Genomic DNA, 19,986 nt, shown 5'->3' with positions numbered 1-19,986 from the left:
GGGCCCTCTCGGCTCGGTATTCTTTGTAAATTATAATTTTTTATACATTTTTGTACGTAATAATGCACATACTACAGTGTTCTTTTTTTTTTTAAAAAAAAAGAGAAGTTATGAATTACATTTTTTACATGAATATTTGTTCAAAGGTATGCAATTTTATGCCAAAAAGAATTTTCGTGTTTGCGTAAATAGTTCCAAAGCTTTAGCTGCTTTTCTGAACATTTATTGTTGTCACATTCACTCAGCGCCTATATGTGCGATTTTCCAGTCTGAATAACCGCATTTTATGTCCCCACTAATGTTTTCCAAATGATTAGAACGGTTACAATTATGTCACTAATTGTATTTTGTGAAATAATTGTTTAATATATTTTTATTTAGTGGTTAACAATGTTATATAAATTGTTTAGTCAATTACGGAATTCCATATTTAAAATATCTGCCGGATGTTAGGTTAGATCTATGACTCAAAAAATAAATAAATAGGTAGTGGCCAATGACATCATTGACGAAGATGGGAAGATGAGTAGGTCTCCTTCCAGAAGGATTGATTTTGCATTGCAGAAAATAGGGAATTGTGGAAAGATAATGTAGAAACCTTTGCCCAGTTGTGAGATATACCAAGCTGATAAAAATAATATGCAAGTTTCTGATAAAAATGTAGCTTTATCTTAAGAAGACAGTACATTCTTCACTTTTAATTATAAATTACTAGCGGAATCTGCATTGCAAAATTCCAACCCCGTTTTACCCGCTTTGAGTTCGAGATTCGTAAAGTCCTTTCTTTCGTATTCGTAAATTTTTAGCGGATGTCTGCACCTATAAGGAACCTACCTGCCAAATTTTAATTTCGTAGGTGTTACAGTTTCTGAGATTTCGTGATTAATCAGTGAGCGGTATTTCGCTTTTATATATAAAAATTATAAAATATTTTCACGTTTAAGGTTTAAAGTTGTCGATAAAACATTCACAGGAAATATCTTCAATTTATTTAGTTACGTGTATAACGAGATTAAAAGTTGTAAACCTAATTTACTTTTTTATAAGTACACGAAGAGTATCTTCAATTAAAGAAAGCGTTTCAAGTGACCTCTTCACTCCTCTCGTGTTATACGTGTATAAGTTTAGTTCCTTTCAGAGGAAATGCGTAGCTATGGTACTTAAGAAAAAAAGACGATGAACTCAATGAATAATCTTAAATTTTTTATGTGTAAATTTTTTGCAAATATGTATATCACGTATTAAATACATAATGTACTCAGAAATCGCGCATTTTAAGCAGTTGAATCCTTTGGATCTCGATATTCTTGTCAAACCGAAAACTCACTAACTCGATTTTTTTGCATTTCCCTTGACATTTACGGTATCGAGATTTGACTATATATATATAGAGAAGCTAATTTCAAAGGAAAGTGTATTTTTTAAAATATTTAAACAATATAATATTTATTTTGATATTCTAAAATCAGTATCCATTATACTAACGGCGATATTTTTTCAAGTAGGTAAATATAACTTAAATAAATAAAGGAATAAGTTAAAGGTTTAAAGTAGTTTAAAATTATTTATAGGTAACAAATGATTGTAGGTAAAGAAACACGTGGTAATCGATATTGTCTCTTCTACAATAATATTAATAGTCGAGCACTAACATGTAGGTCGAAGTTTTATAGCCGAAGATCGTCCACATTCATTTTTCTTATAAAAGAACATTTTGCAGTTGTCAAACCGTTTTCATTTAATATATGTATATTTTTTTTATTAAAACTTACGAATTATAAAACGTTTTTACATCTATTTAAATTGTATTTGTTCCCGTATTCTGTGTTTTATCTATTTTAGAGTCGGTAGTTGGTAATCTCTGAAATGTATGGGAAATTTCACAAGTCATATGTATTGTAATACACTGTAAAGTGATTAAGAGAACATTTTGGTTTTTCAGTAAATCTTTTCTGGAAGTAACATTTCAAGGTCGAACTAAAATACAACATTTCCAGTGTCTACATTTCAACATGAAATTATACATAAATACAAATGAATGTTCAACTCTTCGACTATAACAAGCTAGCTGAATATTTAATATCCTAGGATTGTGCGTCGTGTTGGTTTATTCATTAATAAGTACGGGTTGAATGCTAAGGGAATACAATTACTATAGGGGTAACAATAATACCATAAAATTGCTATTTATAGAACGTTCTAAAATGACGCATTGGTAAATCTTTAATGGATGCTTAAATATTTGTAATGATATTTAAAAATCCAAGATGTCTATTTGAGGTACTTAAAATTTTACAATATATAATGTTATGTTAAATTATTTCGTTTCAAAATGGTTAGTTTTGTATCATCGGATTTAGACGATCATGTATTTGAAAAATGGCTTACTATAATTATAGCGATTTCACGAAAGTTATAAACATAACATTATACATGATACAAAAACGATTATCATTTTTATTTTATTAAAGCATTGTCTACACGAACCAAACTATAAGGTACATATTCGCTTCGCTTGTAAATATTAGACAACTTTGCATATTGCACATCTCCATTTTCCACCTACGACACTTAGACGACAAAGCTTTTTATTATTCATAATAATAAAGTAGACGGGTAACAAAAGCAGGCGGTTGATGGTCAGTTTTGCATCACTTCAATAATGTAAAATAGTTATTCTTGTTTTTGTAGTTTTAGCTTGTGGACTGTGTTTGAGATTTCATCCAAAGCGGCCATTCTCACGGGAGACTAGCCAAATGCACAGGAAATATTATGGTTCACAAGGGTTTGTGCTAACACATGTGAACTCACTATTTCCTCAATCACATAGTCCGATGGGACGGCAAATCCGACACAATCGGAAATAGTTCAGACGCAGGAGCAACGGCCGATTATCCGAATCACAGATTTGGAAACGCTGCTAATTTCCAAAATTACTAAGTGTTACTAAGAATATCTATTCAGAAAATCTTCAAGACCCATTCCGGGGGCAATACGAACAATGTCATAAAATATTGGATAATTAATCTGTTATATTTATTATAAAAAAATAATTTAATTTTAAGGAGATTAATAAATAACAAAATTATTAATATCTTTTCTTTTTGTAGTGTTCGGCACACCGTGCTAAATGAATCTTGCGGTGAATTTGGAGCGGGAGGATTACAACATGGCGGGGGCTCCAGCATCTTGTATGAGCGCGGAGCACGGCTGCGTCATGTTCGATTGTCTCGTACATCTGTGGGACTGGTGAGTTTTGTAATTAGTTAAGTAAATAAGACAATATCCATATGTGTTGTTCGTTTGTTTTTGCTTGTAGATGTTATTTATAGAGAATTACATTAATTAATAAAATAAATGAATATGGGACAACATCACATACATTACTCTGATGGTCAAATGTAAGTAGCTAAAGCACTTGTGCTATGGAAAGTCAGGAGTAACGACGTTACCACATACACCCAGACCCAAGACAACATAGAAAACTAATGAAATTTTATTTCTACATCGACTCGGCCGGGAATCGAACCCGGGACCTCGGAGTGGCGTACCCATGAAAACCGGTGTACACACTACTCAACCATGGAGGTCGCCGGAAGAGTTGTTCCAAAAGCATTGTAAAATCGCTTAAATTTTACTTACGTTTCTTGTTATTTTCATTATATAATATAAATTCCAGCAAATTGATATTAAAGTATTTAAAAAAATTAAAATATAAAAATGGTGAAATAGATTAATTGCACTTTTGATTATAGATAATTACAGCAACTTAATTTATCATTAAATAAAAAACACACAAAAACATTACTTCAATTAACAATTATAGATACAACATAGGCAACATATGTAGGTACTTCTGTAATAAAACTTTACTCTACGACTCTAGGGCCAGTAGTATGATATCAGTAGTTACTATGTAATCGCGCCTGTACAATGTTAAATGTTGTTTATTGGTCTTTTGGTCTCTTTTGGTTGTAATAAACTATAAAAGCGATTTTGAATTCAGTCAGAAATGAAACACGATTGAAAAGTACGCCCTTTACTTGTAAACATTTATTCTGTGAAACATTGATTCCTCTAATTTATTTTTTGAATATAGAATGAAGAAGACGGCATTATTTAATTTATCATCTGCTAAAATACATATTATGAAAACCGGTACTTGTTTCATATGAAGTAAACAAGTTCGTTAGCAAAATTGCTGCTAAAATGATGACGGAAAGAGTAATGGCACGGCCGGCGCGTGCTCTTTGTCCGTAATGAAAACACTTATTATCTGCCACCCGTTGAGATTAAATTTAATATTTCATATAAAATTAATAAAAAGTCCGTGACTATTATTTAAAATTGAACGGCATGAAAATATGTAATGTTGACGTATAATACAAAATGACAGATTTTTTTTTTAATTAAAATAGTGAGGCAGTGTGGCAAATGGCACACCTGATAGTGTCCCTTGGCACTATAAGATAATAGTAAGAAATATTAAGCATCCCTTGCATTGCCAATGTGCCACCTTGGAATCTAAAACGTTATGTCCTTTGTGCCTGTAATTACACTCGCTCACTAACCAATCGAACAGAGCAATACGCAGTATTTCTGCTTGGCGGTAGAATATTTGACAGGTTTGCATAAAGCCCTATCAACAAATGATGAATATAAAATTTTAAGCGCACTTTTCGTTACTTTATAAGTAACATTATAAGTTACGTCAAGTTTTAACGGATACCCTAATGTAGGTCATTATGAGATTGGAAGTGAAAGTTCATCAAAATACGTTTATTAGAATCTGTGTGATGCTCTAATAAACAGACAAATAGATTTTTTTTTGCAAGAATTCTTTAATATTCACTTTGGTTTTCACTGGGTTACAAACAAGAAAGAAGCTCAAGTTTTTTTTTTTAAATAAAATTGTCAGTTAAAGTAGAAAATAAAATAAACAAAAAATTTCATTAAACCTTTCCTCTCGATATAATCCATAACATAGTTTATATTCTAAGATATTATGTCATGATATAATTGTATTTAATGTATCGTTTTAGTTAAATCTGTCAAAACACCTATTACTAGTACATAGTTACCAAATACCAAAAGTGACTAAAAGTGGAAATAATATTTTTTCGTAGTAGTTAGGTATACCTATAACGTATCGAATGAACAAGCGTCAAGTACTTTTAGTATCGCCATAAAAATAGAATTTCGAATCGAAGTCGAGTCTTGAATCGAAGCCTCTAATGCATTGGATGGAAATACTATTTTGAAAATGTTGCATTCGAGCTGAGAAGGCGTCTCGTATCATTTAATTTGACACCTGTTTGCTTCTAGCGATTTGAATAAAATATTCTTTTGAATACCTATTGTTACGGAAGAACAAAAGCGGGTAAATTATTGCAATGGAACGAGACTAGACTGGCGTTTAGATTTTTTGTCAGACACGAGTTGAGATTTTGTTTCTTAAAATACTTATCCCAGATCTTTATTTGGGATAAGTATTTTTGAAGTAAAATCTTTTTAACTGATAAGAGTCAATTTCGAATGTAGCGTTTCTATGTGTAATGTTTTAAAGGGTTTTTTTAAGAGATGTGAATAAAAATAGAAATTATAATTTAAATTTAAGTACATTTAGTGGTGTTATATATATTACTTGTATTGATAAAAAATATGTAAAAGTAAAGTATCTTATTCCAAAATGCAGGTTAATTGCCGGTTGTTGATTACATATGTGGCAGATTTTTATCCGGTAGAAGTTCTTCACGAAGTTTTCATTTAAATTATCATAACCACAAATTCAACACATAAACGTCCGGTGTTGCTAGCCCGAGTTTGAACCTCCAATTTCCGGTCTTGGCTCAAGAAAAATGTTTGTTTTGTTTTATTTATACATGTTTTAAATACCTATACCGTTAAAACTGTTAACTTAGACAATCTCTGATGTAAATTAAACAGCTCGATAAAAGGTAATACGTTCACACGTACCTACTATTCTTTATGGTTTTTCGCTAATTACCTCTACTAAAATAGTTTTGTGTAGTAAACTTATAATAGGATTATAAATAAATGAAGGTTAAGCGAGCCGATAATTTCCCGTATTATTTAAGGGATTACCTTAATAGGTTTTGGTAAAGTTGTTCGTAGAAATTCGTTCTTCAAACTGTCTTTACGTAGAAATATTAATTTATAGTCCTATGTTTTATTAAAGTTTTGATGAATGATGAAATAAAAATTTATAACAAGTATTGAATTACTGCGTTAAAAGACTTTTTATATAAATTCTGAAACGAGTTGCTGTGAAATATTTCGAACGGAAACTTGGCCTAATGAAAAGTCTAGACAGATTGTTAGCGCAAGAAAAACTACCCCTTACGTATATATTTAGAACACCTATATTTAATTTTTGTTTGGAACTTTAAAGTTTTATACTAAATGTACTGTGTATGTGTGCATTTAAATTGTAAGAACACATATTGTGTAAGTTTTATAATATTATAAATGCGAAAGTAAGTTGGTATGTCTGTCTTTTACGCTTTTACGGAATATAACGGCATTAAACGATTTTGATGAAATTTAGTATAAAGCAAACTTGAACCCCAAGGACGGACATAAGCTGCCCTTTTTCACTCTGAGGACCCCCTCAATGTTGGTTATAAAAAGTTGTGAACAAGTGTTTGAAAGATTTAACATCACAAGGTGAATTTCAAGCGGGCCAAGCCACAGGATCAGCTGGTATTATATATATAATCTTATATTTATTTTTTACACTACAGTAACATGCATACAATAACATGCATACAATAACAAGAAATATCACACAGCGAACATAAGTGTCCACTTCTGTGAACGTTAGAGTTTATTCCATCGCGCTGCTCCACTGCGGGCTGGTGAATGTACATTTAACAAAAGATTTCTTAAAATTTATGAATTCGATGGGAATTTATACGTTGTGACACCCTAGCTCAGTCTAGATGTGTTCTGTCTTATGATCCGATATAGAGTTTCAGTTAGATTACTGATATAGTTTTAGACCATTTTATTTTGTCCAGTGATTGTAACCAAAAATTTATCATGGATAAATTATAAGAACAAAAATTTATTTGACACTACCCCAGAAGTATGTGCTTTCCAACACGAAATAAACACGGGAATCCGTTGGTTTTGAATTATTTACTCATACGAGTACGTCGCGTAGGTTATTTTATAAATTTGGAAGACGTTCTTCTCATAGATTGCATTATCAGATGTTCAACAAATGTCTTGGAAACTACGATTGAAGTACCTTAGTTTGTAAAAAAATAAGAATGTTTAAAATTGCCTATTATACAAAACAAAAAATATATCGGCGATTTTGGAACCTTATAGATTTTTATTTAAGTCGGTTATTTAAAAATAACATTTATTATTACAGTTGGACACATTTATGCTATATAGATCAATGAAAGTTAATTTAATATTTGGAATGGATTCAAATCCCTCTGGTATTTGGGTGACATAGTTTGAGGAGCGTAGAACTTGACATTCAGCGACTGTCAATTGCGACAGGCATACAAATCTATATTCAAATCTTTTTATGATCTGTTAAATGATTAATATTTTTATGACTAAAGTTATCTGTTGTAATGTTTTCGAAATAAAAGTTTTCTAGTGGTTTAATACATGATTAGCGTGATAATATATTATTATATAATATTATTTCAGTTTATTTTGATATCATTGTTATTTTATATACTGCTAGTAGATACGGCAAGCTGTATTGACCCGTTCTAAATTAGATCTTATAAACTTACCGGTTCTCATAATCATGATGAGTAATTTCGTACTGTTTGCCGGATTAGTTCACATTTATGGTTGCTACGGTCTTAGAAGTTAAATCTTTTCTCAATAAATGGATCATATAACTCAAACATATTCTTCTAAAATCGGACAGGTAATTTAATGCGATCAAACAAGTTAATTATTTCGCTTATTAATATTGGAATATATACACAATAACTATGAATAAAATGTAAAAGCTTTACTAAAAATGGTATCTAAAAAATATTTGGATTTTTGTCATTTAACAGATATGATCTACATGTATAAATAAATGTAATTATAATTTATTACTGTAAATAGAAATACATACATAAATAAACTAATATAAATTAAGTATAATTTAAAATATTTTTTACACTATAATAATTTAAATCAACGCCGTGTAATGGTTTAACGTCGAACGCTGCGATTTATCTCAAGTACAAAGTTGCATTCTTACGCATTCGATTCAAGGAGTCAGAATCTAGATTTAGGCACGTCTGCACGTATCTAAAATTAAATATCGGAAGTAGTTCTAAATACAGACATAATAATGAAGCAAAACATTTTACTACTATTTAGTAGTATAATGTTTAGTAGTAATGATCTGTAAAAAGGGGAATTAATAGCCTGGAGACGACCCACTGCTGGGCTAAACCCTTCTTTTGGGAATAGATCTTGAGCTTATTTTACTATGATGAATCAATGCGGGATGCTCAAAACATGTGACAGATTTTCATACGACATGCATGTTTCCTTTTTATGATTTTACACCGCCAAATGTGAGATGAATTATAAATACAAATCAAGCACGTAAAATCATCGGTGCTTAAGACTTGAGTTAGGATTCCGTGTTTTAATCAATTGGGGTCAAATCGGCACCAAGCTTGAGCCGTAGGTTTTGATAATAAGGTTATTATTATACGTTTTGCGGCCAATTCTACTTATAACGATTATGATACGTTCTGATTCTATTTCGATCCAACTTCGACTATTCCTAACAATATAAAAATAAATCTTAGCTTAATCGTAACTGAGGGTCGATTCTACTTATTTAAATTGGTTACGATACAACCTCGATTGGATTCCGATCCACTATCGACCGAACCGCAACTGGATCGTTGTGCTAGTAGAATAGGAAAACGGCAGAACGGCAACGATTCTGTTTCGATTCGATTGTGATAAATTGACAATTTATTAGTAGAATTGGCGCCCTGGTTTCAATTTAGTTAAAAAGTTATTACTCGAGCAATGCTCGACGTTTTTCAGGAAGAGTGTAGACTACAGATCCGTCATCATGGAGCGGACGTGTCTAAATCACTTCGCCGTCTGTTTTTTTATTATTTGGACGCCCACTTATTTCCCTTCGTGATGATGAATTAGAAAATAACAAAAGTAATGTTAGATTTAATTTATTTATAAACTCTACCGATTTATTTTATTGATGATTTTGATTATAGATATTTAGCTTACACCGTTTTGACACACTGCATAGAGATCTGGTATATTTGATTTTGGAATGAAGTTCCTTAACGCAGTTTACTCTCCAGACACTGCCAAGAACTAAGCGTAAATATGTGTCACACGATGTTATGAGAAATGCTATAGTATGTCTGTATTCTTATAGTAGACACATATAAAACATGTTTTTGAATAATCTTTTATCCTCGACTTGGAATATTAAAATTAATTATTAAGTAATCAAACTGTTATTACGATTCTTTGATAAATATTTTTATATTTGATTTAATTACTCTCGAACGTCAAAACAAGACAGCACTTCTTTACAACCAGGAATCCCCTATACTTTTCGTTATTTTAAATTATAATGGTTAAATTAATATAGATAATATATATATATATAATCATTTATCTATTAAATACATAACCGCAATCTATTAATGGAATCGAACTATAAATTGTTCGTCCAAGAGAATTTGAAACACGTGAATTATAGCAGTTAATAGGAAATCGATTACACTTAATGCCTGTCAATGAGAAATCGGATGACGAATTCGAAAGCACGTACAGCCTACTAAGCTGATGGACTCATGATATGTGTTCGAGTCGTGCGATGTGTCCAAGTAGGGTTATTATTATTCATCGCGGAAAGAGGTCAGCTGTGGATTCGATTTCCACTGTCTTAAACCATTCGAAGCACGCGGCGATATCTGGCGTAGATTGCTACTTTCGTTCCCTTCACTTATTAGATTCACTGTAATAATCAGAGTATTACACACAAATTGATAATTATCTGAAAGCTGAGACAATCTTGTGTATTTATTTACTAATTGTATTAAGTCTATGGAGTGACCCGAGAGTCATTTGCTTGAACACGTGAATCTTAATCGAAGATCTAGGGTTTTAATCTTGTCTTCATTTGTGAAGTCATCTCGTACTTATGTACTTAGCGGAGAAGGAAAACATCGCGAGGAAACCATTAGTTCGTATCCACCAACTCCAATTGGAGTTGCGAGATAAGTTTATACCTTATTTAAAAGGAAAAGTAGCTTCAACAATTGAATATACATATATATAAAGCATACAAATCTAAAACGCATAATGACATTTTTTTAAATTCAATTGATTGATTCGATGGAATGAAAATTCTCCCTATGCCTAGAACATCTACTATATATAACCAATAGCTCCAAGGTCAAATGCATATACTTTATATTCGCACACAATACGTCGTGATTCAAATCAGCTTTAACATATGGTGATTTATATTTATATTTTTATACATGCGTTTATCTCGTAATATTATATTATATTATGTGTTCAAACTTTATCGTTAGCTTCATAAATATTGAAACTATGACCTAAGCTCATCTGAGTAATCACTCAACAAACTTTCAAGGGAACCAAGTTGTTGAGCGATGGAATGTTTGTAGTGCCTGTTTAGATAAAATATAAGCTTAAGTGTAGGAAATAACTGTCCCTAAAATGCTCTACATATTTATGTCGACTCTTGAATTTGGTAACAATATATTATACGTATTGTTAGTGAGTTAACGTTTCCTTAATATGATGGTTGCGGTCAAAATAATGGTTCCTATTAAATTTATTTCATTTCATTCAATGTGACTAATATAATTTCTGATAGAGCTCCGCGTTAGTCATCTTAGGTAGATACTAGAAATCTTTTAATCCGGAACATATCAAAGAATGAAGTCGTTCGAACAAAAATTCTTGAATAAAATTTGCTAAAATGTTTAAACACTGAATATATATCATATGTATTGTGATTAAGATTCAGAAACTGTAGATGGTTTACATCGTACTACTGTATCTATTTTTAAATATTAATATTCGTTATATCATAGATCCCATGATTGGTAGGGCATTAACGATTGTTTTACACTTTTCACTGACAATGTATGTAAAGGTTACCGCTCAGCGTCACGTACCAGACGGCATTGCATTGACATTTTAAAATATTTGAATAAATATTGGTTATAACAATACTAAAAAATGTAATTAATTCCCAGTGTTGCTGTGTTGTGGAAATTAAAATATGTACGGTTCGATATTACACAAAATAGTTTAAAAGACCTTTTTTCAGAATTCATAGACGTATAGGGCGATGCCAAAATGTTTATTTCCTTTTCCGACGTCCGTTTTCCATTTTAGATTTTATTTCAAATTACAAGCCAAAATACGATTAGAGCCACTATGTTGATTTAGAGCAGGGAAATGGCTGCAGTTTATTTGTTCAGTTGCTATTCGCAAGATGAAGGTTAATGTGCCTGCATTTAGCTCGGCTATATAATAAACAGCTTTTAAACACTGCAGAGAATTTGGTTTGCCAAAACAGTTACAAGGCTAATATTCATCCTTTCCAGTTGTTACTTTTATACCTTTTATAAACTTTTTTTCAAAAAGTATATAGGTACGGAATTCTAATGTACTTGTTAAAATCATACCGTGGCTATGATTGGGTTTGATGGTTTTAATTATTATTTTATCAGAAGTATTTAAATATGCCTTCAGGCTGTTTAAAAAGAAAAGATTGAAATCACGAAAATCTGACAAAAAATGCCCCGGTTTCTTTCGCCGGTTCTTCTCAGTTTTGAAGTGTTTATTTCCGAACCGGTGCTAGAATATTGAGTATCAATAAGAAAGTGTAATACTTCTATGTTGAATAAAGATATTTCAATTTATGAAATTTTGGAATTATTTGATCTGAGTTACGAAGCCGAACCATTCAAGTACTTTTACATTTGAAGGAGATTTAATATAGTATATTGTGTTACAAAACAAATCTGTTATAAGTTAGGTAATAGATATAAACATTTTATAATTTAGTACTTATGTAGATATTTTATTGTTAACGTGTTAATGTATTCTTAACGTGTATAATCGTAAATCAAGGGTGTGATATCATATTTTAATTATTATTTTAAAATATATAAATTGTTAATAAGTCATTCCAAACCTTATACAATATTATTATTGTTTAATAATATCACGATTTCTGAAAGTAAGGCGTATATTTTTATATACAATAACAATACTTTTTTTTTTATTTAAATTAATTTTATATAGCAAGTCAACCTCATGATTCTTAAAACGAAATACTACAGCGGGAAATCTGTAAAGAAATGGAAACAATAGAAAATGACGGAAGTGTGTCGTTATTGAGGACTTTTAACATGCTTTTCACTTGTTTTCGTAAAACAAAGCCGCCGTTGTCGTCGGCTGAGCGTGCGCAACCTAGCTAATTGGTAAAAGTAAAGCTTCGTTGTCCACCAATAAGAAAGCCAAACAAGATAGTACGTCTGAATCACCGATGATAATAACCGATACCCGAACGGTTATTCAATCTCTGACACTATTTGGCGTAGGGTTTGTTTTGTTTGTTAACAGATCTTATGGTTTTATTACGCGCGGCCAATGGAGCAATTAGAAAGTATACAATTTCTCTAAACATCTATTACAACTATTTAATTAATGGTAAATTATCTGATGTGTGTATGTCCCGTGAATCATCAGCTAGAATAACCCGGTCAGTCAGGTTTAGAGCCAACCGATCTGTTGTAACCGTTAAAATTTCCATTATTCAAATTAACGTTTTATTTCTAGCTATGAATCCCTTTGACATATTGTTCGTTGTGTCCGTTAAAGCCTCCGTCAGAAACCTCCATCTTTTTCACTCCGATGGAATTCAAATTACCTTATCGGCACGCGGCCGAGCACAGGTAAAACCGGTATTACGTTGTAAAAATGTAGATACACTAGGCGTTGAGTGTTTTTATAGGTTTAAAAGACAATTTTCATTAGTTGCATTATAGATGTTACTCGTGTACCGGTGATGACGTTCGTTTTTGTCTCTTTCTTTCTTGGATGCGTTTTATATTTCTATCTCGTCGCCTTCCTCCCACCCGATGGTGTACGCGCCCGACGCTAGACTTGTGTAGGTACGTTACTACTTTACCAGTCGACGGCTGACGGTCGCTTACGTTCACGATACACGCGGCTTAGTTGAAATTTTACGCTCTTATCACCGACAACAAAAGAGTATTAGTGAAAATTTTTGAATTATAACATTAAGGAAAAACAAAATACGTTTTAGAAGATACGATATTATATGTGCTCTTAATATTAAAATGAAGTGAACCTTAATTTAATTACATTAGAGCTTAACCAAAGTTTTTATGTTTTGTGTAAAGTGTATTGTGGATTGATTTAAGTACATTGTGTAGCAGGATATCTAAACAAAGCGGTACTCTGGCAAGAGGATCTGATGCCACCAGCGAAAAAGGTATGAGAAACCGGATATTGTACTAGTCGCTTGCCCGACTAGTTTACACATCTATAATTATGAATGTGTAGGTATATTATATAAAAAAAAGTTATTCCTCTTGATAAAGGTACGATAGTCGCTTAAGGTGCTATTTAAACCAACCGACGTCCTATAATTCTCTTCGGTCACGCTAAGTTTAAATATTTGAGCGGACGGAAGAATGGTTTGTATCAAAGGATGCCACCCTCATGTAAATTTAAGGGCCAGGTGCGCCTTCACCAGGTGTATTTGATTTGACATTTATGTTTAGATTTTAATTAGTGTCTTCCCTATCTAGTAGCGAGGATCAATCAAACAAAATTACACATATAAACGACTTTTTTAATAGCAAACATTAGTTAGAAATTGTGTTGATAATTTAAATATATTGTAGATTAATAACATAATTTGTTTTCATAATTTGAATTAATGTAATAATACATCTTAAATAAACACTAAAAACGTCTAACAATATCAAACAGTTCAATATATGTATATTTTTAATATAATCATATCGAAACTGTCGCACAGTAGTTTAATATTACGACGCGGTTCAATAATCTATAAATTTTAATGGTTTTTTAATTATTTCAAATGAGTCACCGTTGTGACAGATCAGCTGCCGAAAACGAGAAGAATAGGATATAAGGTATCATCGAAGCCGATGTGTCATTGACATCGATTAAATATTTATAAATACACTTTGTGCCGTTTCGTATTTAGTTTTCCAATAATATTTCCATTTGAAAATAAAAATATCTAGTTTATATATTGTATTGTAGGTAAGTTTTAAATTAAAGTAAAGCTTTTCCAATTGATATTAATGGTAACGTAAACATTAATTTATCTCCTTCTTTCATTAGCGATTTATCACTGGAAAGAACGAGACAACATAGATTTACAAATCACCCCCTTAATAACATTTATAAGTAAAGCCGTGCGACTTTATTATACTTGGCTAAGGTAACTTGAAACAACGAGTATATTATTTCATCATGAATTTAATCCGATCATTTTCTAGCAAAAATGGAAAGTTTACTTTTAAAATCTAACATTTGTAATAAATATAATATAGAAGCAACGGCAAGTAATAGTTTGTGATCCGCCTTAGTTAGACATGCAGGCAGTCGAACCTTTCCGCAAAGCGGATTTTTTTTACCTCAAACCTTTGTACAAAGCTGACTCATCAATGGTTCCTTCGAGCATTGCTTTGAATGCACTGGTTGCGTATACTCATTTTGGTTATTGTTCATAATTTAAAGTAGTTCTCGCATTAAAAGCAAATTAGTAGGAACAGTAAGCATCTTTAATTGTCAATGTGGTTACGTAATTTTTCAATAATTTGATCTAATATATCATGGAGTTAATTTTATTTATATACATAATGTATATGTCGAGTGAATACTCGATACTTTAGTTTAGATGGTATAACATAACATTAACAAAGAAGTAATACGTAATCCAATAAACATTCTTAACCCTTAATCTCTAACAAGGCATTAGTTTCTAATGTTATTATAATATTCATACAATTTTTGCTCATGACTGTCGGAAGGATTTACTGAGTAGTCCTGACGTAGTATCAGCTGGTTTGCAAGCTTCAGGGTGAGTGCCCTGACGCGCACACAACAGAAACGATCAGACATTAGAACTTCTGTGGATTATCTCAAAACGACACTTTTTAATTTAACTATTATTTATTCAATAACGTAACCTATATATAAACAGGAGTCTCTTCCGATACACTAATTTATATATAAAAAAAAATAAAGAGTTTCTTTCAATAAACCGTAATGTACCTATGTCAACTAAATCGTAAGAAGTTTTGGATATAGACAAAAAATTATAAGAGTTGAGATAAAAATACGAGTACATATTTCAATTTAAACTTTCTTTAAACTTGTTACGTTACGTAAAATTGTGTGGAGTGAGAATTCTATTCGATCTTGAGATATTGAATATTATAAGTATAATATTATTCATTATGAGAAATATGAGTCATACATATTCATTCTAACGTTTTATTTTATCACTATTTAAAAAATGTATTAAGAAATTGGGTACATGTGTTTCGTTTTAACTCATTCTGGCTAAGATTTTCACACAGGGACTAATGTAAAACTACTAAATACAATATTACTCATATGCCAGCCAGATATAAACAATAATTTATAAAATAATAATCATAGTTTTAACAAGTTTCTTATATTTTCAACGTTGGTAAGTAGGGCTTTGTGTAGGCACCGTTTACCCACTATTATATTAACAATAAACAGAAATACTCTGTAGTGTTATGTACCGTTTAAAAGGATGAGTTAGCTAGTGGAATCATAGGCATAAGGGCGCTGACATAATATAAGAAAATTAATGGTGTGTGAAGTTTTTTATAATTCTCACAGTCTCTCTCTCACATTTCCGAAAATTATAAAAAACATCTCTAATAATCTCAATTAACATACACTTAAATGTATTTTTATTTAAATAAAACTGAAAAAATAAAATAAAAACAGTTATAAGTTATGGTCTTTCCCAATTCTCGACCTACGTGGTAGGGCCGTTAAGAATGCAGACAGGTCTCAATACAAAGATCAGTGATGCAAAACAGATCCATCGTTTGACATTTTATCGCTATTATGGTGAGCGTGAAAGGAGGCAGGAATGTGTCTGATGGCCCTGTTTTTACTAACGTTGGAGGCAATTCCGTATTACTCATTCAATCAAGGTTATTTTCACGTTATAAACTGTTTTATGAACATTGTAATAAGTTATTATTTTAATATTTCTTACTCTAGTAGGCTTACTTGTGTCAAGTCATCGTATATTTTTAAGAAAAAATGTGCTCTGAAAGGTTGTTTTAAAATTATTTTTATGAGATAACTTGTTTTGCTTTATCATTTTAAGTTGCCATTGAAGTTTCGGTTAATGTTTTCTTTGTTCTTATTTTAAACTTTTCACTTTTTTTATATTTTTATATAAAAAATGACAAATGCTATTAAAAGTGTAAAAATTTAGAATTTGAAAGGTTTTTCAAATTATTAATGAATTCAATATTTTTTTTGTCTGTAGTGTTAAATACAAACTGAAAATTACAAAAGCTTTATAACTGGTCATTAATCTTCACACTGGATACCAAGTTAAGCACAATAAGGCTATGCAGTTGCTGGCCGGTCGATAAGTCCGCTGCGGTATTCGCTTGCGTAACACTTTTCACCTGTGCACACAGGGCTTTAGAAGTTGTCTCGGAACTACAGTTATACTAAGAGCAAAGAGATACATAGAAATGACATGTTATAAAATATACTTTGCAATTTAATTTTGTTATTCTAAATGTTAATAATTTCAAATATGAAATATTTAAATATATTTACGTAACTATTAATTTACTAATTTCAAGTATAATACCTAGATTAATTTCAAATAAAATACTATAAGCCGTGCTAGTGTTTGTGCTTTCTCAAAAGTACGTGCTAGTGTTAGTGTTTGAAAATATGCTTTAATGTTGTAAACAAGAAATAGTTGTGTGATAACTAATTTCAAAGTTTCCGTTGTTCTATGTCTTGTAGGTAGTTAAAGGTACGTTATCTCCCTCGCTCATACTCACACACTCGACAAACACAACACATGTCGAATGGAAGGCGTTAATGAAATTGTAAAGAAACTTGTAGTAAGGTATTGTCAACCAGGCGGTAACGAGTTTCTAATACTTTGGTTTAAAAGAAAGACGTTCTTAAGAGCGTGAAAATTTGATTCATTGCATTGTCACGTGACTTAAAACTACAAGAGAAACCTAAGTACACTGTAAAATAAAATCGTATTGTTATTATAAGTTGCAGACTGGTAAATTGACTGCCTGATGATAACTGGTCATCACGGCTATCAGTGGTCGGCACTGTTAAAAATATTAACTATACTTTACATAGTAATAGACCCAATCTTGGGAAATAAGATGTTATATTCATTGTGCCTATAATTACACTGCCTGTTTGCCTAAAACGCTGGAGATATCTAAATTAGTTTTGTAAATATGTATAACCTCATTTAGGTACACTCAAATAATTTTAGAGTGTGGTTAAATACACATCACTGTTCACATTCTTTCGACAAATAGATACTATGTCTAATCTTAACGTACTTATAACAAAAAAATGTATTATGATCAAAATAGGTAAAGGTATCATCAATATGGTATCAGTTTTGTTCTTATCCGAAGACTGCGAGTTCAAATTTGCAAGCACCACTGAATTGTTGAGCTTTATTTTTGTTTTACAATACATGTCGTCATTCGAATTAGACGGTGAAGGAAAATATCGACGGGAACCTTCATGTTTCGGAGTGAAATCTATCTTAATATACACGTGTCAAAATCTTTCCATTTAAAAGAGAGGAGGCCATACTCTGTAAATATCCTACTAATAATACTATAATAGCAGTAGAACATTCACAGAGTTTTGCTACAACTACATAAATTTATAACGGGATATTTCTTCGTGAACAGGAAAAAAACAATTAATATGACTTTGTGAACTTCTATTATTCTATTTTTATTCTAACTTTACTTAATTTTATATGTAACTACATACATTTCAATGTCGGATTCGCTCGCATGTTAGGTACGTCGTAGGTATAAATATGTGTTTCACCAAATTCGGCTCAGCGCTCTAAACGTGAAAACGTAACAGACAGACAGGCAGAGTTATTTTCGCATTCATAATATTGTCTACATTGAGATGCAAAAGAAGTAAGAGCTGCACCAGCGTAGTAAGTTTTAACGAGAAAATTATTTTCTCATACTTCGCTAAAATATGCATTTTACATAAAAGGTTGGCAGCACTGGAAGTACTACTACTTACTAATAAAACATGCTCTCGGGAGTATTCTACACTAGAGTGTAGAGTTAACAACTTCATTACACAGAATCCTACATTCCTCGCCCTACATTTTCAAAAGCTTCGCTTTAAAGGAGTTTGCTGCATTGGACTTTTAGAGAGAATTAATGGATTTTAGATTAGAGTTTCTCCTTTTCATAATGAGTTAGTAAATTATTATATTATATTATAACTTTATAATATAATATCTTATTTGTTTAGTTAATATAAATGTTTTATGCTGCTTAAACTACTCCAAACTGTTACATTCGCGTTAAACCTTATCGTCCCTTGTGTTTGACTCCTGTGATTATATATTTGATTTATATATTTTTTTATAACATAGCTTATATAGCTTATATATATATAAAGGCAAATGAACCACCTAATTGTAAGTGGTCACCACTGCACATTGATATTGGCCCTGTAAGAAATTTTAGCCATTCCCTACATTAATGCCCCACCAACTTTGAGCACTGAGATGTTACGGCTTTGTCCCTGCAAAAAATCGCTTGGATTAATCCCGGCTGCGGAATTTCACCTGCGGACATCTTGTCAAAATTCTAAGTTTCACCCGTATGACCTAGATGTCCGAAAATCGATAACAGCACGATTTTTAAGATATTTTCTGCCTCGTACAACCACTCTGTGGAACCCGCTTTTGACGGCGGTTTTTCCGAACTGATACGACTTGGGAACCTTCAAAAAAAGAGGGTACTCCTTCCTCAAAGGCCGGCAATGCACCTGCAAGCCCCCCGGTTTTGCAGATGTCCATGGGCGGTGGTAGTCACTTTCCATCAGGTTTGCCTCCTGCTCGTTTGCCACCTATCACATAAAAAATACACTATATGATGAGTTGGTGGTACCCAATCAGACGTGCCTGCGCAAAAACTTCCCACCAAGTAAAAAATAATACAATCATATTATAAAGATGGAAAATTTGTTCGTTCGAACATGCTAACTTCAAGAACTATAATGTAATAGAATAGATAATCCGTTACTTAAAACAGACGAGTGTTGAATTTTAAAAGCGACAAAACATTTTTAAATTCCACCTGCATTTGTGTAGGAAATTGAGCGAAATCCGTTTATCGACTGTGTCTCTATACTGGCGAGAGGATTTACAAGTTGTGCCAGCTTTATTAAAAAAAAAAAAAACGATTACCTTTGTAAATTGTTTTATTGATAAGTCTTGCTTTTAAAATAAAGTAAAATAGTATTCTGGCATGCAAATTCATTGGTATATAGTATTAGTATAAATTTAAAATGGACGAATTTATTCATTAATATTGTTATAACAAAACTTTTTCGACCGATCCTTCTTGGAATTTGTTTGAATTGGTTCTGGGGAATTGGTCAAGGATCAAGTTACGTTAAAAAAAACGAAATGCTGATGCTTGATACTTACAGATTACGATAGAAATACTTTGTGTAGATATTCTTAATGCTTTTATTTAACCAAGTAAATTAAATATTAATGTTTAAAAATAAATTGGTCTGTCTTATATTGATTTAATTGTCTTAGTTGGATTAATATATATATTTTAA

At 31.5% G+C, this 19,986-nt stretch overlaps 1 protein-coding gene across 11 annotated transcripts in view; it reads left to right on the top strand.

Moving 5' to 3' along the window:
- Kmr (kramer) overlaps positions 1-19,986 on the top strand; it is a 61,070-nt gene that overhangs the window by 2,710 nt on the left and 38,374 nt on the right. For 10 of the 11 annotated variants that reach the window (XR_003369148.2, XM_026641503.2, XM_064218126.1 and 7 more), the window contains exon 2: positions 3,111-3,249. Coding sequence is in view for 9 of the 11 variants with exons in the window: in XM_026641503.2 (XP_026497288.2) it covers positions 3,131-3,249 (119 nt within the window). In the remaining 2 variants the exon portion in view is untranslated. Of the gene's footprint in view, positions 1-3,110; positions 3,250-13,222; positions 13,553-19,986 lie in introns of those variants that run through there. The other variant, XM_026641500.2, reaches the window with a different exon arrangement.

The sequence above is a fragment of the Vanessa tameamea genome, chromosome 20 (assembly GCF_037043105.1).
Source record: "Vanessa tameamea isolate UH-Manoa-2023 chromosome 20, ilVanTame1 primary haplotype, whole genome shotgun sequence".
NCBI lineage: Eukaryota > Metazoa > Arthropoda > Insecta > Lepidoptera > Nymphalidae > Vanessa > Vanessa tameamea.
The sequence above is the reverse complement of the archived record's forward strand: the minus strand, read 5'-3'. Positions and strand labels throughout refer to the sequence as shown.